Below are 23868 nucleotides of genomic sequence, written 5' to 3'. Positions count from 1 at the left end.
TGTAGGAAATATCCAGGTGTTGCCAAAAGGACTGGAGATAGCAGTACATAAAGGAAAAGTCCTCATTGTCCAGGACTGAACCCCGGTCAGGATTTCTCTGAAAGTAGAAATGTGCAATTTCCAATTCCTGCAACTGACCCAAACTGTCAGGAGCACCCAAGAAGCCCCATATCTTTCCTATATGGCCTTAGACATGAACATACGCACTGTGGAAACAATGTGGAATTTTTACTAAAATCTGGCCAGGCTGAACTAACCCCTTGGAAGCATACTATTTTAACTTTCTTGACAGGTATGAACCATCAGAAGAGCAACCAACAGCTTTTCTCTCTCCTCTCCTTTTGGGAATCAGCAAAAAGAGTGATGCTGTGAGTTAGGGGTTTAAACAGAAAGAAATTGAAATCCATGACAGTGATGACTTAATAATATTGCAAATTATAGTTTTTAGTTCAGGTAATTTAGCATACCAAATCATGGTTGAATTTCCTTCCACAAAGCCCAGGCAAGTGAGATACTGTATGGAACAAGGGGAAAGGTGGGTTGAAGTGGGGAGTGAAGATGAGAGGAAAAAAATATTGTAAGACCCCTCAAAGGCAGGTGCCCTTCAAAGACTAATACAATGACCTGGAGAATGTAAATGACAGTTCATTAATATATGCAAGGCCCAGAGCCCTGATATTTGGGAGGCCGAGTCCTTGCTTCCTTTTGTTCAGATGCCGGCTTCTCCTGCCTCGTGGAATGTGAGGATCCAGTGCCCAGAAGGAATGCATGAAGTGTGCAGAGCCCCACAGCTGCAAAAGGAAAGCATGACTTTGAGAGTGCCAGCAGCGTGGAGCGGCTGCTCAGGGGCATGTGTCCTTGATCGCACAGAGCACGATGCCTTGTGAAGGAACAAGGGGTGGGGGACTGAGTCACTTAATGGTTTGGCTTTTGTTCGAGAATCAGTCTTCCAGAAATAAACTGTTAATCCACACTCACCACTCACCTCACAAAATATTCAAAATAGCTTCCTCAGGTATGTCAGTTCATTTACCTGGGTGAAGCAGTGTCTGTGTGGCTGGAGAATTGGGGAGAATTCTTCTGACTGAATTTCATTCAAAATAATCACCTGAGCTCCAGCCATTATAAGGTAATGAGGACAAGCCCTCTGAGCTCGCTTGGGAAATACTGGTTGTCCCAGCCTGTCAGTATCACCCAGCCAGATGGCAGCTGATCAGCTTGACTGAATGTTTACCAGAATACCTAGAAGTAGTTATGTCCCTTTGCATGTATCTGAGTTTAGAGGTTAGGGGTCTAAGAGCAAGGCTGAGTTTGCAGGTGCTTGAAACTAAAGTTCTTAAACTCTAGGGTATCTAAGAATCACCTAGTTAAAAATTTTCCTATGTCCCACCCCATCCTTACTGAATTAGAATCTCTGAGGGGTGGGGTTGAGGAATCAATGTTTTAACATGGTTCTTAGGTTATTTCAATGAAAACTAGGGTCTTTTTAAAAAAAAACTCAAATTTAGTTGGGTAGAAACTAAGTAAACATAACCCCTTATAAACATAAAACTCACAAACATACCTAAGGAAATAAAACTCAGTCCAAAGATCTAAGTAGAGAGACCATATCCTTTGTCATACAAAGCAAGATACTTCTGAAAGTGAAACTGGGCACCACTAATAATCACGGTAGGATAACAGGCATGAACCGGGACTCTGCTCGGTAGTCCAGGACTCAAGGTCACCTGAATTCTAAGACCAATCTGGGCAGGAAAGTGAGTAGGATTTAGAAAACCCTCCTCTAAGTCGTAAAGTTTAACAGCCACTGCAAGTATTTTAATAGGGAGGGTTTAACGTGCCCTAATCCCAGAGGATCTGGTTTGGAAGCTCCCACTGGCTCTGGCAGACTGGGTGAACTCTTAGGTCCCTAGTCCCCTGAGTAGGAAGACACAGTAGAAACTTTGATCTCCCAGGGGAAAAATGCAAACAGCAGTGACATTCATCCACAGCAACTTCAGAAGCCAGTCTCAGGAAACATAAAGGATTGGTCTTCAGAGGCAGAGGAGAAGAGATACAAACTGGGCATTATTCTGTACCTTACACTCAGTGCATATTTTCTAGGAAATACCTTTTCCCCAAGTTTTTAGCTCTGTTCTCACAGGTCTGCACAAACCACCTAACAATTACTGTCACATGGACTTCCTGCTGCTTCCTTCCTGGGGGAGCTATTGCAATGTTCTTGTAGGACAAAGGAAGAGTGGGTTGTGCATTTTCATCATTCAATGTGTGCAAAGAAATCAGTGTGCAAAGGAAGTTTTAGAAGTGCAACATGTCTAAATGAGAAAGCATGTATTTCTAGGAAACTTTCATTTATTTCTTTGGTTTTAATAATGATTGTGGTATACAGCTGCTTTTGCAAATAATTCCAATGACATTACTACATATTTAATTTCAGATATTACTTGTTTTAAAAATAAACTCAAAATACAATGTTCATTCAAAGATGTATCTTTCAGCAAACAAAACTCTACTCCTAGCTCTATGGATAAACTCACCAATATTAGAACACCCTTTTTAAAACATGAAGACCAAAGAAAATATGTATGTAGAAGAATTTTGGATCTTTACCAAGTAACTTCTCTTCTAGAAGTTATACATAGGGTAGATAGACTATGCCTCTTCTCTGTATTGTTGCCAGTGCATAGAATGGACCAAAAAGCAAAGCTGGTGTGCTGGCCCCTGAGACAAAAGCTGTATCTGAGTAAACACTGAAATAATTACTAAATATGTATATAAAAGAGGCATGGTTACAGGAGAAGGGAAAGAGAAGGAAAAGGAAGAGAGAAATCGTTCTTAGATGATTATAAAACATACCTTATTTACCTGAGAGAGTTAAAGTGCATTGGGCACGCTTTCTAAAAACTGGTCTTAATTACCTTTGAGACAAGAATTCCATATGAGGTAAATATGTTTTTAGATAGTTTTCTAAAATATGTATAATTTACTCAAGGAAAAAGGAACTGTGTCCTCTGGAGCCAATCTAGCCTCACAGGTAAATACAAATTTAAGTAGATTCCTAAGAAGTATATTATGTACTGTGGCTGATGGAGTGGAATGTCTATGAAGAAGCTGGGAAGGTCTGTATGTTAAGTACATAATAAAAATGTATTGGAAAAATACATCATTTTCTCAGTGGACTATAATTGGCTATGCATAGTAAGAAGTCTTACTTTCAAAAAATGTATTCTGCATCCACAGAGTTTTAAATCTCAATAACTGTGTTATTTTTAAAACTCAGAATGCTAAGCAATATTAGTGAGAGTGACAGAAGAACTGCATGGTGGATGTCATTCTATAATTTACAACTCGCTTTGACATCTTTTTTTTCTTCTTTTAAAGCAGTCTTCATCTAAAGCCATAGGTGAAAAGTTAAAGATGGAGAACAAAATTCAAGTTTCCTTACTAAACAGTTTGATTGATGCTTTCAAAAGTGTCAAAGTACAGTTGACTTTAAAATACATCCTTTTTTATTATCCCAGAAGAGTTTTCTATTATAAACAAAACAGAAAGGGAAAAAGAAAGGAAAGAGGGAGGGGGAAGAAATTAAAGTATCTGGATTAACACAATTATCTGGTTCTGCTCATTTCCACCTTTGTTGGGTGGGCAAGCCTTCCCCATCCCACTGATTAAGAGGCTTCCTCCTTCCAACTCCTCACCACTCTCCCAGGCCATCCACTCAATTTTAGCTTCACTTGTCTCCTTCCCTTGGAAGCTTATGGACTTAATTGTACCTGTCCTTATGTCCTTTCTGTGTTATACTGTCTCTGTACAAAGCATCCGGGGCCACTGAGCTGTGCACCCTTCTGCTCTGATGCTATCTACTGTTACGCCACAGAGCCCCGACCAGGCTTTCACAGTTACTTGATGATCTGTTCATTCAACTGTGCTGGCCGGCTATCACATTCTTCCCAAGCCCTCTTCATATCCTCCTCTTCTCTCCAGAGCCTTCTATCTCAACTTTCAACTCACAGAAGGTGGCCATTTCTCTCACTTTCCCGAGAGAATGGGGCCACATGTGCTTCCTCAGCACCCACCCACTGTCCCAGAATGTCCCCATGGAATCCATCCCTTCTTTGTTGCTCTTCCGTCCACCCACTCTCTTCTGAGACCTTGATCTTCCATTCTTCTGGCTCTCGTATTATACCTCCCCCACTGGTTCCTTCTGAAATAGTGTGAGTTCTCCATTACCAAAACACCCCAAGTTTTAACCAACTCCCTAAGTTCCCATCCTTCCATCTCTTCAGAGTCAAACCATTCTCAAGGGCACTTCATGCAGGCTGCCACCTCATGCCCTCTGCTTTCTGCTCTCACTACTCTAGGGAAACTGAGCACCAAGAGCAAGACTAACCAACCTAATCACCAATGCTCAGGAGTTTTTTCTCAGTTCTCATCTTCTATGAGCATTTGCCATATTTACTTCCAGTGTATGTTTCTCAAAACTCTTGGTTTCCATTGCAGGGACCCTTCTGATTCCCCTACTATTACTCTGATGATTCTCAGCAAATGCTCTGCTCTTCATCCTCCTTGCTGCTTAATTAGAAACATTCTCTGCAGAACTCATTGGCCCTCTTCCCTTCATGCTCAATGGCCACTGTTTCAGTAATTACTCTTACCTCTAATAAGCACTGCTCAAATTGAGTCTTTGGCCATAACATAGCCTCTTCTATGAATTCCAAATTTCTGTTTCTAGTATCTGGTGGAATATCCACTTTGATGGTCTAGTGACATTTCAAACTCAACATGTTAGAAGCAAAAGTAATGTTCTTTCCTTCTAAAAATCTATCCCTACTCAGATCCTCTGTTTCATTCAATAGCATGACAATCTTCCTGGGCACCCAGGGCTGAAAATATTGCTGCTGCTGTTAACAATAATGATAATGCTGCTAGTAATAGTATGCCTATAAAATTCTTGCTATATCATAGACATTGTTCTAGGCTTTACAAATATTTATTCATCTAATTCTCATAACAACTTTATAAAGTAGGAACTATTATTAACCCTATTTTTCAGATGAGGAAACAGGAAGGGAGGTGAAGTAGTTTGCCTATTACCACACAACAGCCTGGTACCAGAGCCCACACCCTTAACTCCTATGCTATCCTGCCCCAGGAAGTCTCCAGCGATGGTTGGCAGCATTCCTAAGATAAGTTATAGCTGACAGTGGCTGGAAGGTAGCTCACTGGAAGTATGTGGGACTTGAAACCTGGTTATAGGAATGGAAAGGAGGGTAATTGACAGGAATACCTTGGAGCTCTGTGATGAGAGGAACTACACTCAACCTGTGTCACCTACAGCACCACGAGTGATTCCTGCGGCTCAGAGATAGGTGAATGCGGATATGGATGAATTACATACAAAGGGAGCGAATGTTCTTTTATCATACCAGCAAAGCTAGATGAAATTCTTTTTATTTTTTATAAAATTGAAATGTAGTTAATATACTATATTATATTGGTTTCAGGTATACAACACAGTGATTTGAAAATTACCTACATTGCAAAATATTCACTACAATAATTGTGGTTATCACCCATCCACACACAAATATATTATAAGATTGTTAACTATATTCCCTATGCTATAAGAGGTAGATGCAATTCTGGTTCCTTATAGGAGATGTAGACGTTAGAGAGATTAGAAAGATGAAAGTGATTTGACAGTCACTTTTCTTCTGCTAAGTTATATCTGGGATACAACATGGCTAGTTTCAGTGGTTATGGGACTCTGGGGTCTGAATTGCTATTTTCTATTCATACATATATTTCTATTCATTGGGTGTTTAACTAAATGTTTACTATTTGTATATCACTGTGCATAATTGGTATTATAATACTCAGTCACTAGAATTTGTAATGTTTTTGTGGATGCAAGACACATTAAAATTAAGTAAGATCATATATTAATAAATAGTATGTAAATGTCATAAGGTGATGTGGTCCAGTAGTTTAAGTCATGGACTTTGGAGTTGAGCTAGAACTGGGTTCTAATTTCAGTCTTTGTGACCATAGGCAAGCCAGCCCAGCACAGTCTCATTTCCCTCATCTGTAAAATGTGGGTGACAGCATCTACTACATAGAGTTGACATGAAAAGAAGAAATGAGATGATGCATGTGAAGTGCTCAGCACAGTGCTTGGCACACACAGTAATTCTACAAAAAAAAGGAAGGGGAAAAATAGATGAATGTCAACTGAAGAGAATAAATGCATTATTATATGTCCTAAAGTGGAGCTCACTATTGGCTAAGGAGTAACTTGCCTGGAAGAGGGTTGCAGATTCCAGCTGGGTCTTAAAGGATGGATGATCTTGAATAAACAGAGCATTTCAGGTAAGCAGCAAGGCAGAGCATATCGAAGAATCCAAGAGGAAGGGACAAAGTAAGGAATAATTCAACCACAAAATCTATGAAATTTTTATTACAGAATAGATAGAACCACCAAGGATGAACTGAGTTTTTGAGTCTCCATGAGTAAAATAATTGTGCTAGTAGGGTCCATTAGTTATGAAAGGAAACCATTTTTAGAGAAAGAATACAAGTTCAGATTGAAATATACTGAGTTTGGGTTTATGACAGGACAATTTTCAATGTCCAGGAAGGTGGAGAAAGAGACAACAGGCTTGGACAAAGGGCATAACCAGAGATTTTATCCCCTTAAGAAGAAGACTAGTTAGGTCCCATTTCTCTTAGTGTCCCTCAGAGCACTTAGCATAGTGCTTTGAACATTATAGATACATAATATTTGTTGTATGGTAGATGAATACATGACTGGAAGTGAAGATTTTTGCTATTTTCATTGAGGTGTTAGTTAAGCCTGTGGGCACAGATCAGTTCTCACAGGAAGACCAAAATTGGGAGGTACTCAAGGATTGGAGACAAAAGACAAAAACTGAAGTGTTAGAGGAGACTACATGAATTCACAGGGAGACAGAAGGGGATACTAAATGTTCAAGAGGGCATTTGGATAAACGCACTAAAAAAGTAAAAGACCAAGTGAGGGTATATTAATGTCTTCAAGGAATAAGTTTAGTAAAGTGTTATAGATGTATACCCCACCCCAAAGGAAAGAATTAAGATTGAACAAAAGAGGGGAGTAAAATGGGGGCCACAGACATAGAACATGTCTGAGATTGATAGTGAGCAAAGGAAAAGAAATTTAACCACACTGTTTTCTTAATATGCATCAGTATATGGTGAACGGAATAGGCATTTGTCATAGATATGTAAATATTTATTAAATGTATGCATGAATTTGTGAACAAATGAGTGAATCGAGTGAATCATTCATATTGTATATGAGAAAATACTGTATCTTGATTTTTTCTTAATCAGAAAATTTGCACCTTCATTTCTGTGCTGTGGCTATGTAAATAGATGCAAATGTCCTTATAGGTGACAAAGTTGGTCAACCCTCGTAAAATAAAAATTAATCTAACGTATTATTCTTTTACTTGATTTTATTGGAAAAGACCCACACAAGAAGTTATATCATTATAATTTAGACTGTAGGAAGGGGAATATTTATGAATAAATATAAGGAAATTTAATTTTCATATCAATTGTTTCAGAATGAGCTATACCCCCTCCAAATGGCTCCCATCTGGATAGTCTCTTTTATTAAAACTAATTGTTTTGTATGTTTGGAAAATGCACAATTTTATCATCATAAAGGAAAGTCTGTACAATATCATTATTATATAAAAAGCAAACATGACTTATGGAAATAGAGAAAAACACCTGAAAACAATAAGTATCTATTTACTTTTCCTCATATAAATGAGAAGCAAATATCAAGAAAATAGTTTAGTTATGGGTTTGCTTTTTTTTAATGCTATGAAATTCATGCTGAGTGGAGAAAAGTCATGCTTGATACATTCAACTTACAGTGCATTTTATTTTCAAGGTGAATTACTAAATCCTCAAAATATGACCTTCTAATGAAGGCACTGATGCAAGCACAGGGTTGGTGAAGAAAACCACAAAGATATAAAAATGCAGAGATATATGATCAACTAGGGACAAATTTTGATGGAATTATCACCAGATCTCTACAGACAGGGTATATCTATCAAACATGTCTACAATAAGCTTTGATTCCATTAATTCCCTGAGAAAAGACATCAGGTAGAGTTCTGGATACCAGGTGTGTAAACACTCAGAGATTCTGATACTATGCTATCTTTCACGTAGAAACATGAACACAACCCAACCAGATGCAGAAGTGAGTTTCCACTGGGAATGCTACCTACCCTTTTACTACTGGCATCATTATTTAAACGTCTAATGTAGGAGAAACTGAAGGCCGAAAAAGAACATGCCTGCACTTAATTTCAAGTGACAGCTAATACAGTGCATTAAAGGAGTAATACTATACACATGGTAGTTATATATAAATAGTAACATTAAAAGGGGTTACAACATCCCTAAGACATCCTAAGTCTAAAACACTTAAAAAGCACATTTGCAGTACAACTTATCTTAAATTATTTTAATTGGTTTCAAGAAGACTTCAGATTTGTGATGTGCTTTGACTTTTTCTGATTATAAAAGAGCAACACAGATGAATGCTTTTAGGCGGCCTAATATCATCTACCTAATACCCACGTAGATTGCCATGTAATCTGTATTACTTAAATGCCATTAACTATCAATGAATGTTATTTTCCCATCAGTGTTTTACGTAAATTTTGTTTTCCTGAAGTTATTAGTTTTCTTAATAAATACAGCTAATGCAAAATGTCTTTTTCTTGTTCTTTCTCTCATTCATTATCTAGGAACTTTTTCAGAGAGAGAGAGAGAGAGAGAGAGAGAGAGAGAGAGAGAGAGAGGCAGAATGACAGAGCTTTAATACTTAGCAGCCATTTTACAGTTGAGAGTCTTTTCTTTTTTATAGTATGAAAAATAATCCCGTTACATTCTTTAGCTCGATTACTTACAAATAACTTATCTGGAAAAAAAATCACGTAAATCTGTCAGTTTTGGAAGTTTATTTTTCCATGTGTTATCTAGAGATAAGCCAGCCTATACTATTAGATTTCCCCTGACATAATTGTGCATGAATTCTGATCTGATTTGGTATTACATGGTGCAAAAGGTGACACATTTTCTCTAATATACCCCATTAGAAAGGAAAGAAATTGCCAAAGTATGAAATCTGAGGACCTTGATTCAGAAACTCTGTGACTTTGAGGTCAGCTCAATGGAAAATAGAACTTGTTCAACTACCCCAGGCACTGAAGGACGTGACAAGCAAACCTAACACCCAGGGTAGTTACTCTGTTGGATAATCAATAACATCTTACGTTATCAGACTGCAACAGCTGTATATTCGTTTATCATATTGCCTTGTTACCTCCAAAATATTCAAGTGTGGAATTACAGAGAATATAGATGTCATCCCCACTCCCAAACCATTTGTGGATCAGAATACTCAGCTAAGATACCAGACCCAAGAAACAGCATTTATGAGCACAACACACTACATAACACACTACAGCACATCTACATAATGCTACCTCACTGTAGCAGAAAAACAGTAGCTCTAAGCGTCCTGAAAAAGTCTTAACAGTTCCTACAACAAAATGTTTAGAGATATTTGGGATCTTTTAAGTCCTATTGGAAATGTCCTTGAACAAATTAGTAAAAATACAAGATGTGAAGTGCAGGCAATTTCAAATTACATTCTCTCTAAAAAGTAGAAACTCTTATGTTTTAAGAAGGAAATGTTCTGCAACCTTCTTTCCTCACCTGACTTTCTATTTTTGACAGCCATTCAGAGTAAGTAAAGCCTGACTTCTGGAACACAGGACAGTGACTTTCATCGGTGGAGAACAATGGATCTCCATTACAATTTAAACAGTAATTTTAAAAGGATTCTTTACAACTCCTTCCTACCCACTAACTAGCTTCAAGCGACAGCTGACTAGAAGCAGAAATTTTTGGACTGAATCATTATCTGTTGGCAAAGCAAAAGAACAAAAGTTTAGGTAGCCTTTTGGATTTCAGCCAAGACGTAGAAAAAGACAATTCAGTCAGTCCTTTGCTGCTTCTCATCTTGTAAATCAAAAACAAAACTGAAATAAAAATACATAGGATAATAAAAGTTGGGTATACCTGACAATTTGAAGGTACTATGTTTGTTTAATTTTTGAGATACCCTAATCCAGCCCTATGTGCTGATACATCTTAGATAAAGAGAGAGTCTCCTGGTAGGCAATAGACCATATTCCTTAATGCTACAGGGCACCTATTAGAAGCTTTTGCTTTTTGAAAATTGTTGCTCATTTTATTTTCCAAAGTTGGCCACACAGTATCTTCCATCCCTTAGATTATTATACAATATGTCCTTAACACTCCCGATTAAGAGGTACAATCAAATGCACCCTCTCCTTGAATCTGGGCTGGACCTGGGGACTTGCTTGGCTAATAGAATATGACAGAGTTAACATTCAGGACTTACAAAGCTGTGTCATAAGAAGCCTTGCAGTCCCACCTGGGTCTCTCGCCTTTGGAGGCTGCCTCTCAGAACTGAGCTGCCATGTTATGAGAAGCCTGCAACAAACTCTTGGCATCTGAACAAGCCACCTTGTATGCCCAGCCTACTCAGGCCTTTAGCTGACCGCAGCAGCCCCAGACATCTGGCTGAAACTACACAAGAGATTCTGGCAAGAACTCTCCTGAGTGAGACCAGTCAACCTGCTGAATGATGAAAAAATGGTAAATTATTGCTTTGGGTCACCAAGTGGTTTGTTTTCCTTTTGGGAGAGAGGGCTGAGTGTTGGGCAAAAAATGGCAGGCTTTGAAGACAGACAGACTCAAGTTTGGTTTATTTTACTTCTCTTGTGACTTTCAGTGACTTAGTTTATGCCTCAGAGGTTTCTTCAGTATTTTTATCTACAAAATAGTGATGATAGTAGATGCTTCTCAACTGACCCATGTTCCTCTGGCATCATATTTTCCTAATGATTCTTAGATCAAAGTCAGAATAAGCATGGTTACTATATACCTTTCTCTCAGAATCAACTTTTGAGGCATAAAAAGTATTTTGCCTCCCTTTACACTGATGCTTGCTTCCACATTAAATCTGTATTTCCTTATTGAAAGCACATTGAATAGGTAAAGACTGTATATGGACCTGTTGCCATTATTTTTCCAAATGCTCTCAAGACCAAGTGCCTAGAGAAAAGAGGACATGGCAGGTATACAGGATACTTTCTCTGCCTATCCTGAACAGAACAGACAAAATGACTTGGCAAACCTGCATCCCGAGTGACCTGGCTGTCATCACAGATGGGTCAACAGGCTTTGCTACAACATGTCTAGGAAGGAAAATTAGAGGGTGTGTTTTCTGATCCCAGTTTTCTTCATTGACAGACAAGTTAACTAATTCCTAGTCTCAGCTTTCCTATTAGATAAGTTAGCTTGTTTTTAGGCTCAACTACTTTTCTGTTTTAGTCACATTACCTGGTTTCTAATCTTAGCTATTTCTCCACCAGCCAAGTTAATCTTCATGATACTGAGGCATAGGAATGATACTTGATAAGCCAATACATAGTTATTGTAAATATTAAATAAAATAAGGAGATGAAAATACTTTGAAACATGTGAAGTGCTACACAAATATAAGGATATCTTAGCTCGACCTCTCATAGTCATCCATAACCCCCAATTTTCCCTTATTCTATTCAACATAATTTTTTTCAATAATCCTATTATATTTAGTATTAAAAAATCTCAATTTTTTTCTATTATCACTATTACTGTTTAAGTGCAAGATGCCATTATTTCTGGCACCTTCTAGCACATTTCTCTACTTTGTCTCATTTCCTTTATTCCATTCTCTGTCCCATTGCCAAAGTGCTCCTCTTAAAGCACAAATTTCATCATGGCAATTATTTACTTTACTACTGCCTTTGATTCCTATTGCTTGGAGAATATAATTCAAATTCCTTTGATGATGGCTAAATCCTTCATAACCTTACATTTCCCTTTCCATTGTCATTTTCCTCCACGTTTACTCCAGCCCTTTATGTTCCTACTACACCACATGTTCCTTGATTTTACATAACACTTCTTCTTACATCCTCATTTATCCTTCAAGACCCAGACTAAACGCCACCTGCCCTGTGCAGTATCTGTCAGGTGAAGATGGTCGCCCTCCTGGTTCTCCTGCCCAAACTCCTCATCACGTGATGATACCATTTGTCTCACTGTATAATTATTAATTTACGTAACCAAGGGTCCCATCAGACAGTGACTCCTCAGAGGTCTCTACTGTTTCATATTTATCTTTGTCTACCCAGTAACTTGTCCCTCAATATATGTTTATGGAAAAGAAGTTTCCTTTTTCAATGAGAGACAATAGCAAAATAGTTTCATCCTACATCTGAAACTGGTCTTCAAGGGGTGGGGGCAGATCTGTAAATTTAGGAAGAAAGAAGTACTTCAAAACCTCCTGAGACTTTATTTTAATAAAGCATATTTTATGTCAAATTATAATATTAAGACATTAATTCACACAGAGGGGTATGGGATGGGAAGCTGTATCTATCAGTCTAGGCTAAATTAGGTTGCAGTAACAAAGACCTCAAAATCATAAAGCCCTATATAAAAACAAAGGTTTAGTTTTTGCTCACACTACATGTCCATATGGGTTGGTTCCATGTCATCTTTATTCCAGAACTCAAGTGGAAGGAGGACCCTTATGTAGACAGTTCCAGCTGTATTTAGAAGGAAAAGAGAGATGGCAGAGCCAAGGATGGCTCTTGAACTTCTGCTGGGAAGTGGTACGGGTCAGCCAAAGGTAGTTACAGAACCAAGCCTGAGAACAGTAGGCAGGGAAGTATATTTTGAATGGAAAACAATCTGCCATAGAGGCTACTAAGGCAGACAGACAACAGTGTCACTACCACGTTAAGACCTCTAGAATAGTTTCCTCTTCCTGTTGATAAGAACCTAAGAAAACACACCCTACTAACATGATTGTAACCATACATTTTTGTTCACTTTGAGTCTAGCTTAAGCTGGCAAATTTCAAAGAAAAAAATATAGTACCATGAAGTTTTCATATCCATTTATTTTTTTATTAATTAAAAAGTGTGGTGTAAGACAAGAAGTACAGTATTTCTTGTGTAGCAAGATTCTGGCCAATGGAAGCAAGGCCCAATAAAACTGAAGGAGTGCCTCAGGCTGCCTACTCTGAAAATCTATAAGATGTTGTGGATCTTTTCCTTTATATAAAAACATCTTGATTTTTAAAGACTGGGACTTTATCTGGCTTTGGATTTGTATTAAAATATTTTTGGAATTCATCCTCTCATCAAGAAAAATAACTCACAGGCCACTGGAAATATTTTGAAGCTACACATTTCTTGAAGTTGTGTTCTCATCAAATGATGTCAACACCAGAATTTCTGACATTTCTTTAATACTTCATGTACCTTAATGAAAATAGATACCTTTGTTTGCCTAGCCAACTCCCGTTGGCACGTTCTTACAATCAAGGAAGAATTCCGGCTTTGCGAACTCCTCTTAGAATCTGCAGAGTCAGTGTCTTTAACATGGTGAAGAATTTCTTTGCCAAACAAACTTTCAGGCGGAATAAGAATCTTGGCACTTGGGGCTCATGTGGAGCATCTGTGAAGCTTGGCAACACATCTGGTTTGCCACTTTGATGAAGAAACGAGCTCCTCATTGCCGCGTACAGTGGTGTCAGCCGGTGTCAATGATTCTGCCAACGGTCCTGAAAAAACTGTCTATTTCTATGAATGTTGTCAACCTCCTGAGAGCCAGGGCTGACACACTGCTATTTCAAGAGGTTTTGTCAAGAAATGAGAGGAGAGGAGCAAGTTCACTGCTGCAATACAGAAGTTAACTAGCTTTCCAGAGAACCTGCCTTGGAACATTCACTTTTTGAGGTAATGGAAATCTGATTGTTAGAATAACCCAAACAGAAAGAGTCCATTTGTGGTTTGCTTTACTTGTTGGATATTCTTGCCAAATATCTGGGCAAATCTTTCCATTTAAATTAATTTAGCTCTGCAGTCACTCTGAGAGGGCAGGTCAGAGGCAGACATCAGCCTAAACACTCGGAGGCTGGGAAAGTGCTTCTGCCAACAGGAACAAGGAGGGACAAGGCTTGCTGATTTGTTTGCAGGTAGAAACCCACAGATGCTGGAATCATAAGACAGCTCTTTGAAAGCTAATTCTGCCTCCAATGACCTTAACATAAAGCTATGAATATTTAATCCTCTTTTAAAAAAATGATAATGGATTAATGATGCAGACTTAAAAGATGATCTCATCAACACAATATGAGTTCAACCAGGATTTTGGAGAGCTCTAGGAATCCCACCAGGCCTAACCTTAATCTACTAAGGACACAGCAGATCCCATTTTGTTTGTTACTTTTTTCTTTTGCCAAGTCACTGTTTCGAGCACTTATTGCCATGAACTGAAAAATCATAGTCAGACAGATGTCAAAGATAACAAGCCCTTAGCTGTGTTAAAAACGACTCCTTAATTTCAATATCCAAGACAAACATCAGCCTTCTTGTACAAGCTTACTTTAAAGCTAAATTAAACTTTATTTTTACTTGAAAAAACTGCATTTATCTCAGGTGTTTGAGGAGAACAGGCATTAATGTCAAGAGAAGCTGGTGAGAGCAATACAAGTATGACTTTATAGAGATACTTTATTGTCTCTCTAAAATAATTCAACTCCCATCGTGATAAAAAACATGAAAAATTTCTGTATATGTGTTACGTGGTTTCGTTTGGGGAGGAAGCTTTCTTCAAATTTTCAAAGGATCTGTGACCTAAATAAGGCTAATACTCTCTGCCCTGGCGCTTTATAAAATGAAACATTTTAAGGAATGGAATGAAAGTTCTGAGGGAGTGAAATTCTTCTGTTAAAAATGAAGTTCGGTGGGGGGGGACTTGGTGATGGGGGGAGTCTAGTAAACATAATGCTCCTCATGTAATTGTACATTAATGATAACAACAACAACAAAAAAATGAAGTTAGCCATGCCTGATAGACAAGACGCCTCATCAATGCATGAGACGGCCTCCTGAACAGCCAAGTGACCAGCTGCACTGGAGATGGGCTAGGACTACCCCACTCTCATTTCTGGACAAGCTTTTCTGGAACAAATACGAAAGCGGTTTGGAGATAAAAACATTCACTTTGTTAGACACTCGTTTTAGTTTCCATATTGAATGAGAACTGTGTAGCCATATTTACATAGAGGGGTAGGACTAAACTACTAAGGAAAGGTTAGGAGCTCAGATCTAGTGCTTTCCAAAAATATTTTTCTGAGGAGTGTAGAAAATGCAGTTGGAAAGAACCTCTATTCCTTTTACTACTGTCATGGATGATCACAACTCTTAGATAAAGTTGAACAGCACAAGTTTATTATCTTAGAGTTCTGTACTTTGGAAGTTGGAAATGGCTCTCACTGGGCTATAATCATGAAGTGTGCAGAGCTGCATTTCTTTTTGGAGGCTCTAGTGAGAATATATTTCATTGCCCTTTCCAGCTCCTAAATGCTGCTTACATTCCTTGGCTTCTGGCCCCCTTCCTCCCCTTCAAAGCCAGAAAGGTGGCAGTTCACCCTCCTCCCCTGGGCTACCCACAGTCAGTTTGTTTTATCAATGCAGACGCTCTGGCCTTAACTGCCTAGTCCCACCTTGGATGCCGTACAGCCACTCTTGCTGCTATTTCTCGGTCTTCAGGCTCTCCTTGTGCTTGCTGAACTTAAGATGCAGAACACATGCCTTTCTGGGCTGCAGATTCTGGGGTATGTAGAACTTCCTGAGGTTCTTTTCCTGAATCTGGTTTATGAAGGTGAGAACAAGAGTGATGCACTGGCAGGAAAGTTCAGATCTTGGGGAGCTTGGACCTCATGCTGCTTGTCATTTTGGCAACTTGAAGCTGGGTGAGCTCCACCTGTGGTCATCCCGATGTTTCAGCAGCTCTTCCTCCCTGGTCCTTTGTTAGTTTTGGCCATAGCAAGAGGCTGCCAGCTGCCACACACACTCATGGCCTCTTCTACTTTTAAGGACACTTGTTGGGACCCCTCAGATAATTAAGAATCTTCTTGTTGTAAGCTCAGTTGATACGCAATCTTCAACTCATCTGCTACTTCAGTGCTTCTTTGCCATGTCGTGTAACATACTCACAGGTTCCAGAGATTAGGACAAGGATATCTTTGAGGGGTTATATTCTGCCTACCACATGCTCCAGTAGTTGATAAGGTGGGGAAGGGCTGAAGGGACAGAACAGTGAGAAGTAGAAATCTGGAAGTAAGAGCCCCTAGCTAAGATGGATAGTGTTTTTTTTTGATGCACTTAAGTTTGTATGAACCGGTTTCCCCATTTTAAAATGAAGTTGAACTGGGAGGAGCAGGGAGAGGATGGGCTGGGATGTGCTGAGCATCAGGTGCCACTGAGAAGGTAGATCTTATGGGAACTCAGGAGTTGTGCTGGCCTGCAAGAGAATCCTGGCATGAGAAACACCTGGTGCCCCTGGTGCCAAAGGCCCCTAATCCCAGATTCCTGCTGAGGAGTCTGGCTAATGCCACCTATGAAGCAAACCCCAGTTCTCGCGGATCTCTCCTCTGACGCTTTCGTCAGATTCACGGTGCTGTGGAGCCTCACCCCAGGGGCCCAGGCAGGCGTGGCAGCTGGGTTCTGGGCCAGGGGCTGTGCCAGGGCAGCACCAGCGAGGGCCAGAACAGGAAGTGAACCGCGCATGTGCAGGTCTCTTGCCTTCCACGTGGTGGAAAGCCATAGGGCAGAAGGATACGTCTGACACCTATCGTGGGTATCCTCTAGTTTTAATGTTGCTTTGGTTTTAGATGAAATAAAGATTGTTTTTACTGATTCGAGGCCAGTGGGTATCAGCTCAGTGGCTCTAAGCACCAACATAGGTCCCCAAAAAGAGGAATGGACCTTTCCCACTTTTTGTCAATTTTATTCTTATTTACTCTTTTCCACAGAAAGAGACTAGGTAAAAGAGCCCATCAGGCTCTATGCCCAACCACCCTTTACTCTAGAGCAGAATTATATAATAAATATAACATATTATACCACAACTATAATAAAATGTATCTCAGTTTACACCTGTAGTATGAGATGTCGCCTATACTATAATATTTGAAAGGGCATGTCTAGACAGTCAGGCTTTCCTAATTTGCTTACTGTAGGACAGTTATAGCCAAGCAACAGATACATACAAGGAACACAAAGACCGTTCCATTTTTGCTCTAGAACACTGAGGCGTTTAGATGATGGCAGTCGGCAGAATCCCAAGATGGTGGTCAAGAGCCCCCCCTCCTGGCAGATACTTCCTGTACAGTCCCCTCCCCTCACACACAAGGGGATCTGGGTCATGAGATGGGATAGTTAGTACCATGATTAGGTTATTGTAAGATAAATTCTAGCCGAAATAAGCAGGCGAAGAGAGGCAACAAAGGGCCAGGTAGTTTATTTGAACGCAAACACCCTGGCGAGATTTCCCCAGTCTACAGAAATAGAGGCTGGGGAATTCGCGCGCTTAAGCAGACAGGCAGCGAGTTTTTAAAGAAGGTAGGGGGAGGCAGAGCTTAGATTTACAGCGGTGCGAGGATTGGCTAGCCTAAGGCACATATTTCAGGTTAGGAGGGGGCAACAGCCGGGGACTTTGACACGTCATCAGGGTCCGACGTGCTTGCTCCTCCCGTCAGTGCTCTCAGCCTTACAGTTATAATACACTACAGTAGAGTTGATTTTAAGAAAGGGAGATTATTTTTGGTGTGCCTGACCTCATTAGGCAAGGGACTGGATTCTTTCTGAAGAAACAGATTTGAAGTGTGAGAAAGATTTGACACGAGGGAGGTTCTCCATTGATGGATATAAAGATGGAGGTGGGCAACAGGGCTGGAAAGCCAACAAGAACACAAGGGCTTCAGTGCTCCAACTACAAGGGACTGAATCCTACCAACAGACTCAGTGAGCTTGGAAGAGGATTCTTCTGCAGAGCCTTTAGATGAGAACTCAGCCCAACTGATCCCTTGAGTGTGAGACTCAGCCGAGGACCCAGCTGAGGCATGCCTGCACTTCTGACCTGCTGAACTGGAGCTTGTGCATAACAATAACAGTGCATTGTTTTAAGCCTCGAAATTTGTGGTAATTTGTTATGAAGCTAACAAATAATAGAAAACTAATAAACCGATACAATGGCATTCAAGTTAATAATGAGTTAGAATTTTTTCCCCTTATCTTCTCTTTCCCTGCCTTTCTCCAAAGCTTTAATCTGTTTCACCACCATGTAGTTATTTCATTGACTATAACCAGAAAATGCCATTTTGTCAGAGTAAAATCTTCTCTCGTATCACATATCAGGATTATCTTTTTCTCCCCTCATAGTTAATTTGAGATGCAGAGACGTATGCCTCTTGGTTATATTATATACAAATTTAGAGCTGGAGAATCAAACCAGAAAACACAGATTTTGAGAATTAAAGCAAACTATCTGCGTATTTTGAAGTAACTCAGATGTTTCATTCATTGCATCTAGTTATCTCGCAACACAGTAACCTTGACATAACAGTTGAAGGATAAAGAGTAGCAATGTGAACATAAATGCCTCACTATTTTAATACTTTTTAAATCAATAAACATTAGTAGAATGCCATGCATTTGAATCCTTGCTTTTCCTGAGGAAAACCTGCATTCTATCATCAGCTTCCTGATACTGCAACTGGATTCTATTACAAGAGTAGGACATACCATGGGAAGGATGCCTAAACTTTCTAAGATATAAAATGAAAGTTAATCTCATTAATTAGATGTCTAGATTACACAGATTGACCACTGTGTTATTACATGTAGCATGGTGAAAAAAACAATTACATGGTTTGTTGATAGTTCCACCTGGATAATTTAGCTAAGCCTTATTTACTAAGATATTCTATTAACCACAAAGGCAGGATTTGGTGTCCATCAAAAATTACATCAAACTGTGACTTTGTGGTTGATGGCTGAGAGAATGCTCTACAACAAAGGGAACTAAGAATGTAGTATGATGTATTTTTAACATTTAATTCAGGAAAAATTTCATTTCTAGGACAGCTTAACAGTGCTACTACTATGTAATGCAGGTAAGTGCAAACACTACTAAGACAATGAATCTATGACTCACCATAGATTTAAAACCCATGTTCTCTGCCTTTATGAAAACCATGGAATTGGATTAAGAGAGAAGGCACCTAATTTTAGATTTAAGCAAACGTGGACAATAGATTCTAGAATGAAGGATAAATCTGAGGCTCTCACACCATTGCCTGCATAATAATTAGCTGTTCTAATAAAAAAGAAGAACACAGAAAAAAAATACTCAAAATGCCATAACATGGTAAAACCTAAAAATCTGGAGATCCAGGTAAAATCACCTAGCTTTCATCAACTTTAACCAAAGTCTTCCCAGGTACTAAAGTCAGCACTAAAGAAAAGCTATTATGAAACTATTATGTTAAGTAATTATAATCTTTGCTTCAACTTCTTCTACCTGTGTCTTTGCCATCTATATAATTATGTTGAGAGAAAACATTTCAAGCTCAAATGAAATAAATGACTTCAGTTTATGCCCACACGGACCTTGTCAAGCCGCCAATGACTTGCCCTTTCATTGTGAGTGACTAATATCAACGCTGGCTCTAAAGAAAGACACTTTTCATAATCGCCCAACAATCTGCTAAGTGAAAACGTATGGATAGGCTTAGGCAAAGCCTGCCAGGGGTCTTTGCTGAATGGAAAACAGGTGCTCTCATTCTGTGCCCCGTAATACCCCATTTACCCCCAAGTCCAAAGGTTATAGGACTAATAGCTGCCTTGTGGTAATCAGGGAAAGCCAAAAAACTAGCCCTGGTGAAACATCTGGGACATATTTTACATACTTGCAACATATGCTTCAGGTTCAATTAAAGTGAGGCTTTGGCACATTTATTAATCTTTTTTACTTTTATCCTATAAGAGGACCCACTGACCTGACCCTACTATTATTCCATATGAGAAAACAGAGAAATAATGAGAGCTAGAGGTCAGTACCTGCTCGTATGGCAAGGAAACACATTTGTTTTCTCATGAAATTCCACTATGCATGACTCTATACACAAACTTTAAATAGAGGAACCAATGAATTTTTTAAAGTAGGAAATTACCCTTTTCCCACTCAGACACACAGATAGCCAAGACTTACAACATTTACTGCTATGAGAGCCATTTGAGAGATGAAGCTGGTAAATGCAAACTTGAAGGATCCTTTCATATTTCTATTTGTTATACAAAAACTTTATATTTCAAGATGTCCACTCTAAGATTCATCCCCCCATTATGCAAGCCCCTGAAAGTCTACTGTGAATTATTACACTTGAGATTTTCTTTTTGTTCAGATATGATTTTTATGCTATCAATTGTATTATGAGTAAAAAGAAAAACCTCCCTACATATCACTCAAATGAAGGGTTGGATTTATGAAAATCAGCTCACAATCTTTTCATATGGAAAACACACCATTTGTCGGCATCCTGTACAGAAGAATACAGTTGAATTCACACAGTAATTTAAGCACCCACTTTCAATCAACTTTGGTAACTAGATCTGAAAATGTGTTAGAATCAGGGTGTCAATTTCAGACACCCAAACACTAGATTACAATAGATGCCACTCCAGAGATTTGGTATTGTTTCCACCCTGGCATGTTCCACTTGGCATCAATGTTTTGGTGAGCTGGTTAACCAGCTGTGTTATCTGTTTCCCACTCCTAACATCCTCTCTATTAAAAAGTGGCCATAAAGAGGGAGATTAGTGGCATAGAATATCAACAAACCTGCCTAAAAAAATACAGGTTGACTTCAAGCAGGGACACTGAAGTACTAGTTCACTAAAGGTTTCCATTTATTAACATTTCTGGGGAAACGCCTGCTGCTGGAATGGCTCTTTATGGTGGCTTTAATAATAAAGCAGCAACAAGCAAGGGAAAATGGCCATAAATGGATGGCAGCTCCGTGTTTATCAGCAGAGAAATGATGATTCAGAGCTGGCATGTTGAGTTAAAATACAAGCTCTCTCCAGCTCTACAACTGACCTTAACAATAAATCATATCCTTTATTGCCAGAAGTGTACGTTCATGTTATCTAACATTAAAAACAAGCGCATATGTGTTTTTGCAGGGAGAGGATTTTGTTAGTTTGTGTTTGATGATGTCGCTAATGACCAAATGATACACAGAAGAAAAATTTCACATAAAAGCTCTATCAGCCTAAAAATGTTTGAAATAGCTTTAGAAGGGAGAAAAACGTGTGTGTGTTATGTATTTATGTTCCCATTTTCCTTCTAGCATTGAATATTAGGAAAAAAATCATTTGGGAGGTTAACTAATCATTGTGAATTTTTTTTTTTTCATTTCCAATGCTTCCTTCCAGCACACAAATTCTTATACTGGCATGTAAGTGTACATCTCTACTGGAATCAAAGGTCAAGGGCATAAATTGAGATACACTGTATTTCTTCTTTCTTCAAAAAATTTCACTGCTTTAACTATCACAGAAGTCAGAAAGATGCCAGTGAAGGTCAAAATCTGGTTTCATATGCTGAACAATGTGGAAATAATGAATGATAATCTCCCTCCCTCCCATCTCACCCTAGCACTTTTTAGATTTCAGATATAGAAATGCCCAAGGATGATGATAAACCAGAATCGCCATCCTCTTGCCGTAGAAAGCCATTCTTCCGACCCCAGCCACTGCTGCAGTAGTACAAGGCTATTCTAATTCCTCTCTCCAGTTGTCCCCTCTCCCCAGGGAACAACCAATCCAAGCAGCCCCAGAAACTATTATTTATTGTGGTCACCATCCCCAAGCCAACCAGCAATCGAAAAATGAGCCTCTCCAACAGGCTTTCCTGACCAAGGAGCCAGAGGGCCGTTCCAAGTCAAGCCTAAGCAAGGGCAGCGAGCACTGGGACTAGTTAAACACCCTCCAGGGCCCTCTGCACACTTGTGTTCTTTTGCTGAGCAATTCTTTGAAAATTACAGTTGACAATATCCACGTTCAATGCACACAGGCTGCTATTTTTCCACTTCTCTCCTCCCCCAAAGTGCAGCCCGATTTGTAAAACCCAAGATAGGACAAATTTTTGCCCTTCAAAACCAGTTGTCATTGCCATTATCTTCATGAGAGCTATCAAGTTCCAGACAAGCTGAATTATTTTATTTTGTTCTTGGCAGAAAAATATTTGACCCAGCTCTGGACAAAAGCGAGGAGGATTTATAGCCCTCTCTCCCTCTTTGCAACATGCAGTGGCATTGTTAGGATGATAAACAGCACTGTCCAATTTTCTGGACTCAAACACTTCAACTCCTTTTTTAACTGTCTGTGAAAACAGTGTCATGTCTACATTTCCCCATCCCCAGGTCCCAAGTGCTGGGAAAGATAATTACCTTGTCATCTCTGTCATCTTCTTCTTCCTCGTCCTCCAGCATGTCCTCCACTACCTGCAGACAGAAACACAAGTCATTTTCGTGCTCTTAAAGGAGCGAGTTTTGTTCTGTCATTTTGAACCTTTTGGAAGTGAAAACTTTGTTAACATTTGAAACAGAGATGCACTGAGAGGGAACATTTCATCTACAGATAGGGATTAGGAAAATTCTGTGCCTTTAATTGATTAAAACAAGGGAACTGAATGCAAGGGAACCCTATTTGTGTGAAATGCTCTGTGACAACATAAATAATTTAAAATATGCATAAGGTAAACTAACACTAATTTGAGGGATGCTTTAAATCCAAAAAATTTCCTTTCTACCTACTCTGCTGTTTGTATTAATCAGACACTTTAAATTTGGAGATAGATAGCTAAGCAGAAAACAACTCTGCTATTTCTAATTTACTTTTCACCAAAGTTTAAGGTAAAGTACTATGTCCGTTCATTGATTCGTGCTAGTGGTCTATGACATAAAACTAACAATATCTTTCATGGCTCAATTTTTATTTAAATTTTTATTGAATAAATTTGACACATAACATTGTGTAGGTGTTAACTTTAAGGTGTACTGCATATTACTTTGATATATTTATATATTGATGTGATATTTATCACATTACATAATTATAGTATGATACTGTCTACATTCGTCATAGTGTGCATTTGATCTCCGTGGTTTATTTACAACTTGTTACAAATTTGTACCCTTAAACACCACCACTCTTATCCCTCCCCTACCTTCATACCCTAGTAACCATTTACTCTGATTTTTATAGGCTTAAATCATTAAAATCCATATAAGTAATATCATACAGTACTTGTCTTTCTCTATCTCACCTGTCTTGCTTAGCATAAAGAGCTCAAAGGCCATCCATGTTATTGCAAATGGGAGGATATCTTCTTTTCTCATGGCTGAACAATATTTCATGGTGTATGCGTGCCACATCTTTCTTACCCACTCATCTGTTGAAGGCATTGCTGTTTCCATCTCTAGCTATTGTGAAGAATGCTATGATAAACATGGGAGTGTAGATATCTCATTGACCCTTTGTTTTCATTTCCTTTGGTTATATATCCAGAAGTAGAATTCCTGGATCACATGGTAGATCTATTTTTAATTTTTGAGGAACCTCCATATTGTTTTCCATAATGGTTGGGCCAATTTACTTTCCCCAAAACAATGATTAAGCATTCCCTTTTCTCCACCTCCTTGCCAGCACCTGTTGTCTTTTGTCTTCTTGATGATAGCCATTCTGACTGGTGTGAGGTGAAATCTCACTGTGGTTTCGATTTGCATATCCCTGATGT

The 23868-nt window shown here is 39.0% G+C and overlaps 1 protein-coding gene across 22 annotated transcripts in view; it reads right to left on the bottom strand.

Annotated features, from left to right (window-relative positions):
• The window catches only part of MCTP1 (multiple C2 and transmembrane domain containing 1), a 516560-nt gene that overhangs the window by 46602 nt on the left and 446090 nt on the right, over positions 1 to 23868 (bottom strand). For all 22 annotated transcript variants that reach the window (XR_005032713.2, XR_005032712.2, XR_005032711.2 and 19 more), the window contains one exon: positions 22520 to 22573. Coding sequence is in view for 19 of the 22 variants with exons in the window: in XM_036925718.2 (XP_036781613.1) it covers positions 22520 to 22573 (54 nt within the window). In the remaining 3 variants the exon portion in view is untranslated. The remainder of the gene's footprint in view (positions 1 to 22519; positions 22574 to 23868) is intronic.

The sequence above is a fragment of the Manis pentadactyla genome, chromosome 2 (assembly GCF_030020395.1).
Source record: "Manis pentadactyla isolate mManPen7 chromosome 2, mManPen7.hap1, whole genome shotgun sequence".
Lineage (NCBI taxonomy): Eukaryota > Metazoa > Chordata > Mammalia > Pholidota > Manidae > Manis > Manis pentadactyla.
Note: the sequence above shows the minus strand (reverse complement) of the source record. Positions and strands in the feature narration are given on the sequence as shown.